Raw genomic sequence first — 16,120 nt, 5'->3', positions numbered from 1 at the left:
ATCTATCACATACGATCATGAATTTGTGTAAACGATTTCCGTCATATCGATGCTGTGGCCTTGCCCTGAGATGCTAAATGTGAATGATATTTATTCGAGTGCTTGGCTAGCCGTGGCTGTGAGCCACTCGATCAGCTCTGAGCGTGTCTCCGTGTCTGCTGTCCTGTGTGAGAGGAAGGTGTATGTGCCTGCACCAGTCCACCCAGCCTTTTGGTCCTGTGTCCTGATGTGCCCCCCTTGTGTTCTTACCATGTACCGTTGTTCCTGTTACGATTATTATTTTCTAGTGATGACTTTATTCAAGCTCAACAACAGTTAGCCCGGTGGGCGAGTGAGGATGTGGTATCCGTCGTGGTATTGGACCAGCCGCAATCCGGCACAATGTCGGATTCCCAACAATCCAGCGGCGTCGCGCCCATGTCGGGAGCTACAACGAACAACGTTATGCACCATCAGCATCCGCACCAGCACCACGGCGATCATCAATCCTCCGCAGCGGCAGCAGCGGCGGCGGCGGCGGCGGCAGCCAACAGCAACTCTATAATGGGTATGGCAGTCGTCCCAAATGGTATAAATGTAAGTCAGAGGGACTATTACCCCTCGCCACCCTCAACGGAGACGGAAAGCAGTGGAAGTGTTATCCAACCAGCTACACGCCGCACGTTGCAGTCGCAATCGGGCGACACGGCGGCCATCAGTCAACAGCAATTGCAGCTCCATCAACTGCAATTGCATCAGCATCAGCAATATCAGCATCATCATCAGCAGCCGCAGCAGCCGCAGCAGCAGCAGCTGCAGCTGCAGCCGCATCAGCATCAACAACAATCAGTCGATACCAGCAGCAGCAACAACAGTCAATCCGGACAAATAATCGAGAATGGCTGCTACCCGGAATATAAGCATTGACAGTTCAAACACCTCTAGCTTCAGCCCAACCATGGCAGACTCGTAAGGCAATTCCGTTTTCTGGCCAATGTCTAGATGGCAGGCAACCGTTCAGAGCAGACTTTATTAGGACTTCAGCATACATTAAATAGATTTAAAAAAAAAAAAAAAAATGATATGAAAAGAAAAGAAAAGAGAAAAGTAAACCCAAAAAGAGAAATGGAAAAAATGAATATGAAAACAATACAAGATGAAAATGAAAGCAAAAGTTGAAAATAATACAATTAGCATACATACTCATATTGAATAATATACATTCATACTTACATGCATACATACATACGAGTAAGTACTTACGATGCATACACACGCACACACACACACAGCTAGTTAGGGACTAAATGGGATTAAAGTGAAAAGAAAATGAAAGGAAAACTCAAAATTGTAAACGCAAGCAAAGTAATTGATTAAAGGCCGTTGCACTCATACACGCACACACACACACAAACACATGCATGCATACATACATACATACATATACATACATGTGTACATACGGACAAAAATCATACATACATATGATGAACTTCATGCATGCTAACATACATACACTGAGAGAACAACAGAGAAAGATAGAGATACAGAGAGGCAGAGAGAAAGAGAGAGAGAGAGAGAGAGAGGCGTGTGTGCACGCATTTGATTTAAATGTGAATGTAGACTTTAAGAATTTTTATACTTAACATAATTACATAGCAGTATGTACATACATAAGTACCTCAGACGTGCCGGCGACGCCTGAACAGGAAGTAATATAAATGAAATGAATGTAATAATTGTAAATACCAGAGACATGCATCACACGCATGCACACATACATACGGACGTTTGTTATGATATACATACATATACATATGTATGGAGCTGGAAATAACTATTATAGACGTTTTGAAAGCACTTTCTAGGCTTAACATGCCCAACATGCCCATTATTATTAATAACAATAAGAATAATAATATTAATAATAACAATAATGATATTACAACCAATAGCTTAGCCAGCGGATATACGAAACATAACGAGTATTATGAAACTTTAAAAGACAAATCTGTGTAATGTGTGCTATAATAAAGGAGAATTTATTTCCTGTTCTAGAAATAATGATTTTTTTTTTGTCGTAGAAGTATATGCATATAGATAACAAACATAATATACATACATATATACATATATAAATATACTAAATTATAGTTAATACTTAGCTTGATCTCTATATCGTTAATATTGCCAACCAGAAAATGAAGGAATGAAATGATAAACATTGTATATAGGCGAATCATATTTACATACATATGTACAAGACCCCGTATCTGCCGTTAGAATTGCTGATGATGCAGATTGATATATACAGATATATATATATATACATATATATGTGTGTATATGTGCGTACATATATGTATGCATGTATACAAAACAATATTATGATGAATTATATACTCGTGTGCACTCGCGTCATGCGGCATGCAAACAAAAAAAAAAAAAAAAAAAAAAAAAAAAAACCAAAACCAAACAAAAACAAAAAAAAAAGAACCCTTGATATGGGCAAATTTGATAACGACTGATAGATTTTGAGGCACAGTGCCGCCAATTCACATTGAATAACGTAACGGTTACCCATTATAATAGGCATAATGCGTTTTATTATGATAAGGCTAAGGCGGTTAAAACATTCCCACACTCAAACACACACACAGACACACACACATACGCATACGCATGCATTAAGAGTTAAGCAAAAGACACGTCTGTAACAATAACAATTATAGATCTATTTACGAAGCTAATTAAGCAATTCATTCACTCACTCAGCTCACAGTTTTGCAGCCGACCAAATTTTCAACTTACATAAATTAATATGCATTCCAAGTATACCAAAATTACTAAATCATCCAAATTTCAAATGATTCATGGTTAATATATACATATATATACATATATAGCATTTGGCGTTAACTAACACTTGGTATGTACACTAGCTAGCCCATTGATGACTAAAGTTATGATTAGTTCGAATAAGAACACATTAGCTCACAGACTCATATTCATTATACCATAAGCATTAGGATAAATGAATGTATGTATGTTAGTATGTGTGTACGTATGTATGTATGCGTGTATGTGTATGTAAGTATGTATGTTTCTATTGTATGGATAAGTGCATGCATGCACCATAGCCAAGTGCTTCTTCAGTCAGAGAGACAGAGAGCGAGAGCGAGAGCGAGAGAGATGGAACAAAGTTTCATTAGTTAGTACATTTACTTGATGAATGAATGTTGTAATGTATTCAATATTGATGTATGTCTGTATGTTAGACCTTAGCATATGAAAAGTTGAGAGACATGTTAGCATATGTAAATGCATACATAGCTAGCTAGCTAGTTGTTGATCCAATTGAGTATAATCAAGAATCCAATAAGAAATTATGAAATCCCACACACACACACACACACACACACACACACACAGAGAGATACTTTTAAGGGCGACCCGAGCAAATAGTTGTATATGTATCTATATGTATGTGTGTATGTATATTGCTATGCACATTTTCATAAATATTTATATACATATATGTATAATGTACACATACATATGTACGTTTTATATATTTGTATGAGCCAATCTAATATGGAAAATATGCACTCGGCATGTTTTCGGTCGAATTGTCCCTTCCAACATCCGCATAATTGTTTCTTCGTGTCAATTATAAGTAGATTAAAGTCGCAAAAAAATACAAATATAAAAAAACAAAAAAGGAAAACAAAAAATGAATACAAGAAAAGAAAAACAAGTTCCCCTGAACTGCATCCAACTAAAGGCAACACTTACATATTATTTGTTGTCTAATCAAAGATATTATATATATATAAGTCTATTTATATATACATATATATCTATATCTGGCTGGGCTAGGATTTATCATAAGAAGAGCTCCATGTTATCTCAAGACCCAGGTGGGGCGCCATGCATTTCAATCGTTCATCAGACTCACTGGCCAAGTCGCTTTCTGTTTTGAAAAAAGGCAAAATCGTGTTCATCTCAATACAATCCAGATTTACTTACTAGGATATGCCCACAATTTTTTTTTTTTTTTTTTGCCACAGTTGGGCGAGACTGAGCCAGGCGCCCTGTTTCCCAATCGATTGCTTTGCAATTTTGATCTAGAAAAATATTGGATGCCATTGATATTAGCGACTTTCTCAAAGGTGATAAGGAAAGTGCCTTCGATGGTCTTCTCATAGCCATCGTCCACTCTGACTTTGGCTGAGCTTTCATGGATGACGATGAAGCGGCATCAAGTCTTTCCCTCAAACTGATGCCAAAAAGCGGACAGCGGACAGCGGGCAGCATTCTTACACTATGTGGATGTAATATGGCTTCAAGAATTTTCCGTATCATTCCCATGCTAATTTTTGTGTGTGTTTACTGTTAACCCCCTACACAGCGACCCCCTTCCGCCCACTTAGCGAATACCTAACTTGAATGCATGTTCACTGAGATAAACTAGTTAGTTATGCATATATCACATATATATATGTATGTATGTATGTATGCACTATTTGCACGGCCAATGCATTAAGAAAACCAACAAAAATCACATATAAACTATGTTTAGGCAAATGGCTGATCGGGAAACACATGCATGCAAAAATTCATTAAAAAAAAAAAAAACGTAAATAATAAGAGAAAAACCAAAAACTCATCTAGACTCATTTATTTCCATAAACAGTATTCGAAATGATGACAACTTATAAGCATTCATACATATGATAAGTACTCCTAACTATACGAATACATACTGCACACAAATCCACTTAAAAACACACACACGCACACACAGATACGCTCTACTTACTGCTGTGTGTGTGTGTGTGCCATGTAAAAATGATGAGAATCAATACCTTCGGGAATTTAGTATTTCGTAAAGCAAACAAACTTAATGAATAAAGAAAAAAGAAAAAACAAACAAAAATTAGTGAAAATGAATAATGAAAATGAGAAATTTGTATTTTAATTGTAAGTGTTAAGATATAAGGCAGCATGTGACTCAAATTGATTCAAGCGGAGCGTACAAATCCGTGTGCATGTGTCTAGGCATGCACACGATTGTGTGTGTGAAAATATATACTAACATATATACATATAGTATATGAATTATGAATAATACTAAGTAAATTTCTTAATGATATTGATTGGTTTTTATTGTGACAAGCGCAGTCGTGGCCGGCTGCTAAATATGATATTATCTAAGCTAGATTGACAACACAACAAAATGGTATTGTTATTGATATACATAAATATAAATATACACATGCAACAGCGCAGAGACAGAGCCGTGAAAATAAATAAGTAACTAGGCTAAATATTTGAATAAATGAATTAGACATTTACAAATAAGCAACGGAACAAACTTAACAAAAAATAAAAATTAAAAAAAAAAAAAAAAAACGAGAAAAAAACGGTACACAGGAGAAATAAAAAAAAAACACATGCAAATGAAAACCCGAACAGCAAAAATAAAATTTAAATTTAAAAAAATAAATAAATTAATTGTTATCTTGAAATCAAACTTAAAAAAAAAACAGCAACAAAAACGTGAGCGCAGCAATAATTATAATATCTTTAAAGAAATGCAAAAACCTTATGAATTTATAGGCCAATGAATGCTCCACATATACACACACATGCACATCCGCACACATACACACACGCTCCTACACACACAGACACACACGCAACTACAGCAAGCTCATATGAAATATACTTATATACATACTTAGTCCAAAAACTAAAATCAAAAATAAATCATAATAAAAATCTCACATATCGCATATATACATATATATACACACACACTATATATGTATATATATGTATCAACAATATGTGCTTCAACCATAAAATTGCTGCTGTTGACGCTCCTCAGTTAATGCCCGAACTTCTGATCTGGATTCCTAATTCTAACCGTATACAGAAAAAGAAAAACTGAAAATGAAAACGAAAACGAAAATGAAAATGAAGAGAAATCTGAAACGAATTTAAATCTGTTGCTAATGCATATATGTATACATGTACTATTAGATCTCAATCTGCTGATCCTTAAGTGTTTCACTCTCATTTCACTCGGGTATACGCGCAAGATCAGACATTTCTTTATACCACTTCCAAGGAACCGATGGTCGAAAATAAATGAAAACAAAAACAAAATAAAATTAGATAAATTCCATTCATAAGATGTGGACATACATTATAATAGAGAATATCAGAGCAAGCATTATATTATTCACTAGCAAGATCAAATACAATCCAATTTTTTGATTATATGATTTTTAAAGCAGTACAAAATCAATATGCTAATATAAGCATACATATGCACAGATATATGTATATATGAGTATACATGTATATGTGTGTATGTGTATGTATATGTTAGTATATTGTTCAAATGGAATTGAGCATTTCCAATCCATCAAATGTTGCGATTCGTATTGAAATATGTATCAACGATTTGCGAACTAGTTCATATATATATACACACACACACACACACACTCACACATATATTGAAAGAGTTGACGGAAAGCAATAAAGGCGCATCAGAAGTTTGGTACACAGACACTGCAGAAACACATGCATGCACACCGACACCTATACACACACACACACACACACACAGTACAGACCTCACACCGTATGTTTGTCAAGGAATATTAGAAAAGCAACAAATATTGGAGGAGACGAGTAAAAGATGTTCATTATAATAAACTTTTTGAAACCATTTCTAAAGAACTGTTAACTGTTAATAAACCTTAAAATAAACAAATATTAAAATGAGAAAAAAAAAATAAATAAAATAAAATAAAATAAATAAAATAATTGAAAATGAAATACCACAAAGCAAAGTAAAGAAAAGAAAAGAAAAGAAAGGAAAAAAAAAAACTGAAATGTATGGCGCTTAACACAATTAAGATAAAGATTTATGAATTATATGTACATAGATACATACGTGCGTTCATTTGTATGAGGCTGAGGAGAATTAAATAATAATAATCTAGCTGTAAGTTGCCAATTGGATGCAAAAATGGTCCATAATGTGGTCTAAAGTAATTTAAGTCAAACATAATAAAAAAAAAAAAAAAAAAAAAAAAAAAAAAAAAAAAAAAAAAAAAAACAAAAACAAAAACTAACAACTAAGCGAAATACAACACAAGAGAAAAACAAAAAAAGAAACAGCCACAAAACATTCAAAAACCAATTAAAATTTATTACAAAATAAAATATGAAAGCAAAAAAAAAAAAAAAAAAAACATCAAAATTTAATATATGTATATGTTTTTATGTTCCCACTAAGGCAAATATATGCGGCAACTATTTGAATATGCTGCTGCACACACTCACCCACCCACACACACACACACACATACATGTATATACGTATATGCATGTGTGTGCATTTATTAAGGCACACATATGTACACGCTATAGTACATACCAATAATTTGTAAGGCAGTTCGTTTAGTTAGAATTCACATTTAATTTTCGCTAATTCTCAATTCTCTTTTACAAGCTAACCCCAACTAACATCTGTTCTATGTCTATGGTTTGTTCTCACTGCTAAAGCAACTTGCTGCCATATCAATTATATATATATATATATATATATATTTATATATAAATATATATTAGCTTAATAACTTTTCATTCTACACACATACACACTCACACACTAACACATATGTTTGATATTTTCACATGCAACTGCCAAAGAGATGGTTGAAGATGGTCTCCGAATTCAAGGGTTATTATTAATATGCATGTTCATATCTATGCAGAGTTGTGGCACTATAAGCCACACGTACACACTAACACTCACACATACACACACACACACTCGCACACGCACACATATGTAAAGATTAGCTTGACATGTATATTATGTAAAGATACAATTTAAATGTGACATATAAAATTCATTTTATACATGTATTTGGACATGCGTGTGCGTGTGTGTGTATATGTTTACACTCGATTATATACAAACACCTCAAAACCAACTACTTTTTATATGTATAACTATAGATATTTTAATGCATTAACTATAATTTCACTGTCTGGTGCGATGAAACAAAACAAAAATGAAAAAAAAAAAAAAAAAAAACTAAAACAAAAAATTAAAAATTTTTAAATAAAATTTTGCTGGCAAAATGAAACAGATTTATATATATTTATATATATTTGTGTATATAAAGACGAAGTTACACAATTGGCATCCAGCTTGATCACAGTTTTGCATTCGCATTCGCATTCGTATCAAGGCTGAGCTCAGATTGAAACTAGCTGAAATTTGTAGCAATCGCCGATTGGATTGGCATAGCTTGGCTTCAACCTGCCGCGCCAGACAGTAAATTATTATCAACGGGCTAAACGACGAGCTATGATTTGGCCTCAGTTCAGGGTTGAGCTCAGACACAGGGCTATAAATAACTGCAATTGCACGACTTTCACAATTTGGCTATGCTAATGCCATATTTTGTTCTACTTTCAGATACTATCGCTAAGCTATTACCATTTCGCAGTTGATGCTGGGCTAAAATCTATCTCTAAGCACGAGCTTCGGCAGCTGCACCTCAAGAACAAAAACAACACAAAAAAAAAAAAAAAAAACAAAAAAAAACAAAAAATGCAATTCGTCTATAATTTGGTTGAGCATTTTGACTTTGATGTGATAAGAATAAGAATAGAATGCATTATTTGCTACAACTTTCCCAAATAGTTTTCAATTGTTCTCGATATGGAATTGATATTTTATTCTCTTTTAGTTCTGCATTCGAACATTTTCTTTGGGGTCGAAATTGAGTTGGTATATTTCAGCTGCCAAGAGAACTTTGAGAGAGCCAGCAGGGAATATCTGCCTAAATAATTCGATAAAATAAATTGATTCGAACTTCGTTTGCCGATGACGAAATCGTCTTTCTGTTGAAGTCCTTCAACGCAACGCGCCTACGACAGCCTTTTCCGCACATCGTCCCTCTCCATATCAATTAAGTAATGCGATGATGTTGCAGAAGATGATGAATCAAATCCTTCAGTAGATCATATACAGGATTTTACATTTTATTGAATAAATTGACAAGTATTTATATGCACAACACAAAAAAGACTTTTAAAATACAGCGACATGGGTAGGTTACCTAAAGGGTATTCTAAGAAGTATAACCAACTTTAGAGTGGAAGTTGCTAAAAGTAAGTTTTGGGCACTGTTTACAGGGAAGTAAATGTGTTTGTCCTATAATGAACGCGATGGAATTGAAGCTCGAAACTTTATAATATGTAAAATGCCATCAATTATATATAAATTGAGAGGTTAAAAATCAGGAATCACTCGATGTGCCTAAAGCTAATCGAAGCTTAATTCTTTGGAATGATTTTAGTAGTTTATATCAGAAAATATCATTAAGCTGGACTTTAAGTGATTCCATACTGTCATCTAATATGATTTGAGTACATGCAACAAACGAAGCGACCCCTCACATGTCAAATAAATAACTGAAATAAATATAAGACTCTCGATAATTGCATTCTCCCATTATTTGCTTTACCTTAGCTTAAAGCATAAATAACATAGGCCAAAAGTAATTTCAATTTCAATTAATTGAAATTTTAAGCAAGTACAGTTTAGTCATGCTGATCGGCATTTTCGATATGTGCATTTACCGTTATTTGAATTTCAGCTGTTAAATATCGATACTTGTCCAGTGACGCCTATCGATGAGGCCAGCAATGTGAGCGCCAAAGCGAGTTGACCGTTTTTTTTTTTTTTTTTTTTTAGTTTTGAAAAAATCGAAATTAGTTTACAACTAAAATGGATATTTTTAAGAAGATTTTAAATATGTATTAAATTGAATAAAATAAATCAATTATTAAATTCATTTTGAGCACGCGAATGACATTTGAAAAATTCGACTCGAATGCGAATGAATATTTAAAGAAAAACGATTTATGAGCCAATATATTTGCACAATTACCTGCTAACTTGGCTAAGCAATAAGTGGCAATGCGTTTATAAATAAATAATGCTCAGGCAATGGTCGCATGGTGCGTGGTTGTTGGGGGCGCTCTGCGAGGGGATCCTTGCCGAGGCCGAGCAGCAGCAGCAGCAGTGGCAGGTATTGGCCACAGGTCGCGTTGCATGTTGCAAGCAAACGTTTTGGGTTTGATGGATGCTTTGCGCATGCCAGACCCGTTGGCCGTCCGTGTGCCAAGCCAGAGCCGACTTAGGCTTGTCTCAGCCGCCTTGTTGGGATTTAGACGGCGAGCGTGCAACAGCGACGAGCGCAACGTTTCTGCCCAGCGCGCATCATCAATAGGCGATTTTCAATTAGCGGACGGCGAACTCGACTTTGATGGATAGCTTGTTGCTTGGCTGGTAAGACACCATTGTTGGGCTGTTCAATAGGCGCGACACGTGCAGCCAGTGCAATGATTATGCTGCGGATATTAGCTAGGTAAGTAATTGACCTAATGTCGTATTCAGTGCATTGCCTGTTCGCCTGCTTGCCTGCTTGTCTATATGCAGCCAGCCGTTCAATCACTCAATCGCACCCCTGCACACCGCACACTGAGGCACTTAGAGCCGCCTAGAGCACCCGGCCAACAGCCAGCTGCATAGCTGTCAGACGCGGTCAAGTGGTCCGAGCCGGGGGACCGCACGGCACGGCATCAGCTCAACTATAATGCAATACAGTGTGCTCAAGTTGATTGCCTGCCAGGCGAGACGTATCTCTTTATCTCGGCGAATACCTACGCTCAGAGCTCACACTCAGATTCAATTAACACATTGCTTTCAGTCAAACTCCCGGGCAAACGAATGCCAAAAGCCAAACTCAGTTTCGAGCAAAGCCATTGTGCGCCCTGCTGCAGTTTAAGCCGCCCCGCTGTGGGCTGTTTGAGCACTCGTTCCTGTCTCTGTATCACTGTGTGTGTGTGTGTGTGTGTGTGTGGGCTGGTAGACAAGTGTGTGCATAGTACATGTAACTATTATTTTGCGAATCAAGCAATTTTTGTGCCACCAAGTGGGTGGTGGAGCTTGACAAGCGCAAAAATGCTAAGTGAGTGCGCTTCACTAACCCAAACGGCTACACGCGCTACATTATAAAGTTGGCATACAGCTAACAGTCTATATAGATATATATCCATATGCATATACGCAGATATCTACATATACATATGTATGTGCATGCGTGTGCGTGTTTGTGTTTGGCTGTGCAGCATTTTGAAAGGAAGTAATTATGTCGCTGCATATGCGGGCACATCTCTAAGTCCATTGCATAAGACTAGCCCGGGGGCATGACATCGACATCGACATCGACACAAATTTGCAGACACTCACGCCTAAACGCCAAGATTACCCCAGCACATCATTGGAAGCGGTCGCAAGGTCGTGAACTGAATAACACGGTCTCGTTTTGTTGTTCTTCTTGTTGTTGCTGTGTGTATGTGTTTTTTTTCCCCTTTTTGTATTATTATTAAGCGGTTCAAAAGCGTAAAAAGCACCCGCGGCCAGTAAACAGAACACATTGCACAGTGGTGCCAGAAATGTGGAGCCACCTCTTCTTTGGCATCCCAATTCATGGTTGCTCTAGGATTTCACATACAGATCTAGAACCCAAAACACTCAGCTAACCAATTTGATGTTTATGATAAATTGAATAGCTTATGAAGAACATTCAAATACTTTCTAAACAGTGCTGAAGCTGAAGATTTTTTGTTGATAATATTCTAAAGCTACTCACATTTTTTTTTATTATATTTTAATTTTTTAATATAATATTTTTATTTATTTATTTTATTTTATTTTTATTTTTTTTTTTTAAATCAAAAGTTGTTAGCAGTAGCTTATTAAGTTTAACTGTAATATTCAGATAGTATGAATTCAACGCTCAAAATATAAAAAATAAATACTTTTTTTTTTAAATTCATAATTAAAGAACTTTATTTATTTTTTTCTGTATTATTGTTATAAAATATATATAAATATGAATTTTTTATGATAGAAGTTAAAAATTTTAAATGATTTTTTAAAGCAAAAGGCCAGAGGTTCATTCATAAGACTTTATCTAAATAATTTGGGTTTCATTCTAACAAGAATTCATGCCAAGTCCTAATGGAAATTCATATCAAGTCCAGTCATTTCAGTTTATTTTCAACTATGCTAAGATCTTTAGCTCTGAATAAATGCCTGCAAAAAAATTCCAATAAGCAGAATAATATTGAAATAATCTCATAAAGTTGACCGGCACAGTAAAAGCGGATGATTTATTATGATAATTCAGTCGAATTTGCAATCAGCTTTGTTGTGAAAAATTAAACATCTTATTTTTAAATAATTTTAAATAATATTTATTTTATTTTCAACCTGTGCTGAGAGCATTAATACAAAAATATGCTTCCAGACATGGAAAACCACGTACAACGGAGCGTATGTGTAATTAGAGTTTAAGCAAAATATATGTATATGTATTTAAAATGTATTTAAATGCATTTAAAATATATATGTGTTTTTTTTTTTACGAACTTTATATATTTATTTTTTATTGAATATTTTGCAGATACCGTACAACATAAATTATCATATTAAATATTAAATTCTTTTTGAAATAATATTTTATTTTTTTTTAATTTTCAAAAAACTTGTGAGTGCAAAAATGCTTCAATTTCATATACGTGTGTAGTGTATGTGTGTTTGTGTGTGTGGTGAGCTAACAGACGTAAATGCAAAGCGCTTAGAAACAGATTCGCATAGTCATGGGCATACTGTACAAATTATCCTGGCATTCTTTTGTTATCCTGTAAACGGTATTTTGTAGCTGTTGTTGTTGCTGCTGTTGTTGTACTTTTCGTGTTGCCAGTGACGCCAGCGTCGACGTTGTTGCCATTGTTCAAAAATGTCACACTTTCTATACCACTTAACTGCTGCGTAAGCAGGTTGTTTGAGCTTTGGGGCAAAAGCAAAAAAAAAAAAAAAAAAAAAAAAAAAAAAAAAAAAAAAATAAATAGATTTTAGGAAAAATTTGCTAGAAGTCGAAAATATCAATAAATTATAGAAGAGTCAAAGAGTCTTATGAATATTCGAGAATAATGTAAGGACTTTTCTAGCCGTCTGAGCGGTCTGCCGTCTTAAGAGGTATCTTGTTCATGTTCCAGCACATTCTTGACTCACTGTGGCTTAACAGTTTCCAGCTCAAGTGTTTAATTACTAAACTACTTCAAGTGTTGAACAATGCTGAAAGCAAAACCCATGAAAATTATGAAACATGAATTGTGAGCATCGAGCTGTTAGACTGTTAGACTAGTAGACCGTTATACCGTTATACCGCTAGGCGTGACACTTCATTTCAGCCTCACTCTGCAGGCAATATGCGGACAATTAGTGTTTTGAGCAGGCTAAATAGAGCCACAGTCTCAGATGCACTTAACACAGTCCGCTCTGTGACCTTCAAGAGAGAAAACACCTCGGCTTTTGGGGGCTCTAGATACATACATATATACATATGTATATATGCATATGTGAACTGTATATGTGAACTCCTCCACAGTTGCTTGATTTGCTTGAGCCTGCTCGAGCGGCAGGGGGGCGAGGGCATCACCACATCTGGCACCTCGCCGGAGCAGCTGCCATTGCCTGTCGCGAGCAAGATGCCTTTGATAACCAGCGAATTCAAGGCCAGTCGCATCTACGAATCCTTTCGCGCTCTCTCGACCGTCCAGGGCAAGAGTCGCCTCAGCCGGCGCTATGTGAATGATACGAACGCGTATGGCGCACTGCGTAAGGCCCGGCCACGTACAGCGTCGGCGGACATGCTAAGCCGTAACATATCGAGCATTCTGGAGAACCTACTGAAGCGCTACGAGCAATCGCAGCTGCCCACCCATGGCCAGGGCCTGCCGACGGTGGTGCGCACCAATATCCTGATACGCAGCATGGGACCCGTCTCGGAGCTGGATATGGACTACTCAATGGACTGCTATTTCCGTCAGTATTGGCGCGACAAGCGGCTGAGCTTCCAGGGCCCCATCAAGAGTCTGTCGCTGAGCATCAAGATGCTGGACAAGATCTGGCGACCTGACACCTACTTCTACAATGGCAAACACTCGCATATCCACACGATTACCGTGCCCAATAAGCTGCTGCGACTGGATCAGGATGGTGGCATACTCTACTCGATGCGGTACGATTGGGGCTTTTCGCATCAAACGGCTGTTCCTAACGCTCCACTGTGTCTTTGCAGTCTCACCATCAAGGCAACCTGTCCAATGGAGCTGAAAAACTTTCCAATGGATCGCCAATCCTGTCCACTTATCATCGGCAGCTGTGGGTAGACGCCTCTGCCTTGCCCTTGCCTCCCTTTGCCACTAATCCTCCCTTGCAGATGGCTACACCAATCAGCAGCTGGTCTACGAGTGGCAGAACCACGACGATGCTGTCTCCTTCGTACCGGGCATGACGCTCAACCAGTTCGACTTGATCAGCATGATGCATCGCAACTTTACCTCCACGCGCCGCGAGGGCGACTTCAGCGTGCTGCACGTGGCCTTCAATCTCAAGCGTCACACTGGCTACTTCTTGATACAGGTGAGCCGTATCTATACATATATACATATATAGTTCCCCTCTTGATTTGCTCAGTCTGTGAGCTGTTCAGGTCTATGTGCCCTGCATATTGATTGTGGTGCTGTCGTGGGTCTCCTTCTGGATACATCGTGAGGCGACCAGCGACCGGGTTGGCCTCTGCGTGACCGCTGTGCTCACTCTGTCCACCATCAGCCTGGATTCGCGCACCGACTTGCCCAAGGTTAAGTACGCCACGGCCCTGGACTGGTTTCTGCTCATGAGTTTCCTCTATTGCATTGCCACGCTGTTGGAGTTCGCTGGCGTTCATTACTTCACCAAATTGGGCAGCGGCGAAATACCCCGCATCGACGATGAGTGGGAGGACATTGGAGCCTTGGGCTACTCCACGGGCGAAATTGCCGACGCGGCCGAGGCCAGCGACGACAGCGAGCCGGCCAACTCCGATAGCGATGTCTTTGTCTTTGCCGATCACGATGCCCTGCACTGTGAGCTGCCCTTGCCGGCGGACCTCAACGGCGGGGGCTACCCCAAGCGCAACACCTTCAGCTGCCCCATTTACAATGTGAGTTCGCCCAGTCAAACATTGCTGGAGTCCCATTTGCAACTCAATTGTGCTCTGCCTTTGCTTAAACTTTTCACTAGAATCAGCAGCAGGAGCCCGCTCACATCTTTCCAAGACTCTCCTCGCACGCCTCGACCATGGAGCGCACCACCCAAACGGAGCCGCCCGCCGTCTCCCGCATGCGTCAGATGTGGCTCTGCCTCAAGGGCGATGTCAAATTTCGCAGGCAGCGCGAACGCGATGCCGCTGCCGAGAAGAGCGTCCAGGGACGCCAGGGCGCCGGCTATGTGAACAGCATTTCATTGATTGATCGAGTGGCGCGCGTTGCCTTCCCCATGACATTTGCGCTGTTCAATTTGCTCTACTGGCTGGCCTACGGCATGTACAAGAAGGAGTTCTCCTGGTCAATGATTAAGGCCTGAGCTGCTTGCCAGAGATGAAGATTGGCAGCAGGCGACAACACAATTCTCATTCATATAGATGCCTGATGTATCTTGAAATTATTCAAACAAAGTCCATTTTGTTTTCTATATTCAAATAAACTTGTGCTGATATAGTCGATAAATATAGCAAATGCTTATGAGTTGACAAAATGTTTTTATTCTTAATCAGGTGGAACCAGAAAAAGCTGATTATTTCCGATTGGTCGTGCCCCTAATTGATATACAGTAGAATCCGATTATAGCGACACTCAAAGAACCGTCGTTATACCCAAAAGATATAAGTTTGTTCATACAAGATTGTCTGGGGATCCGAATTTTCGTCGCAATAACCGTACGGACGCTATAAGCGGAGTTGTTATAATCGGATTCTATTGTAGATTTCCATTTATGAGTTTAGATCAAAATTAATTTTATGTTTAGTAATTAATTAATCTTAACACAGATATATAATATACAGTGGTATCCGGTTATAACGACCCCGCCTAAAGTGTTATACCGTTACGTCGACGAAATGTAGATGTTTTGCTTGGTCCCCAT

The 16,120-nt window shown here is 37.8% G+C and overlaps 2 protein-coding genes across 8 annotated transcripts in view; both read left to right on the top strand.

Moving 5' to 3' along the window:
• LOC6584326 (disintegrin and metalloproteinase domain-containing protein 12) overlaps positions 1-8,718 on the top strand; it is a 39,103-nt gene extending 30,385 nt beyond the window's left edge. For 4 of the 7 annotated variants that reach the window (XM_044006970.1, XM_044006968.1, XM_044006969.1 and 1 more), the window contains exon 23: positions 288-1,058. In XM_044006970.1, the coding sequence (XP_043862905.1) occupies positions 288-906 (619 nt within the window). In that variant the 3' untranslated portion in view covers positions 907-1,058. Of the gene's footprint in view, positions 1-287; positions 1,059-8,491 lie in introns of those variants that run through there. The other 3 variants (XM_044006972.1, XM_044006971.1, XM_044006974.1) reach the window with 2 other exon arrangements.
• Positions 8,719-10,118: 1,400 nt separating this feature from the next.
• Positions 10,119-15,714, top strand: LOC6584325 (gamma-aminobutyric acid receptor alpha-like). The gene is made up of 6 exons (XM_002009945.4): positions 10,119-10,451; positions 13,542-14,174; positions 14,235-14,317; positions 14,376-14,578; positions 14,649-15,140; positions 15,221-15,714. The coding sequence occupies exons 1-6, from the start codon at positions 10,426-10,428 to the stop codon at positions 15,560-15,562; spliced, it is 1,779 nt and encodes a 592-aa protein (XP_002009981.1). The 5' UTR covers positions 10,119-10,425; the 3' UTR covers positions 15,563-15,714.
• The last annotated feature ends 406 nt before the right edge of the window (positions 15,715-16,120 follow it).

This window comes from Drosophila mojavensis, unplaced genomic scaffold (assembly GCF_018153725.1).
Source record: "Drosophila mojavensis isolate 15081-1352.22 unplaced genomic scaffold, ASM1815372v1 contig_136, whole genome shotgun sequence".
NCBI classification, from domain to species: domain Eukaryota; kingdom Metazoa; phylum Arthropoda; class Insecta; order Diptera; family Drosophilidae; genus Drosophila; species Drosophila mojavensis.
Note: the sequence above shows the minus strand (reverse complement) of the source record. Positions and strands in the feature narration are given on the sequence as shown.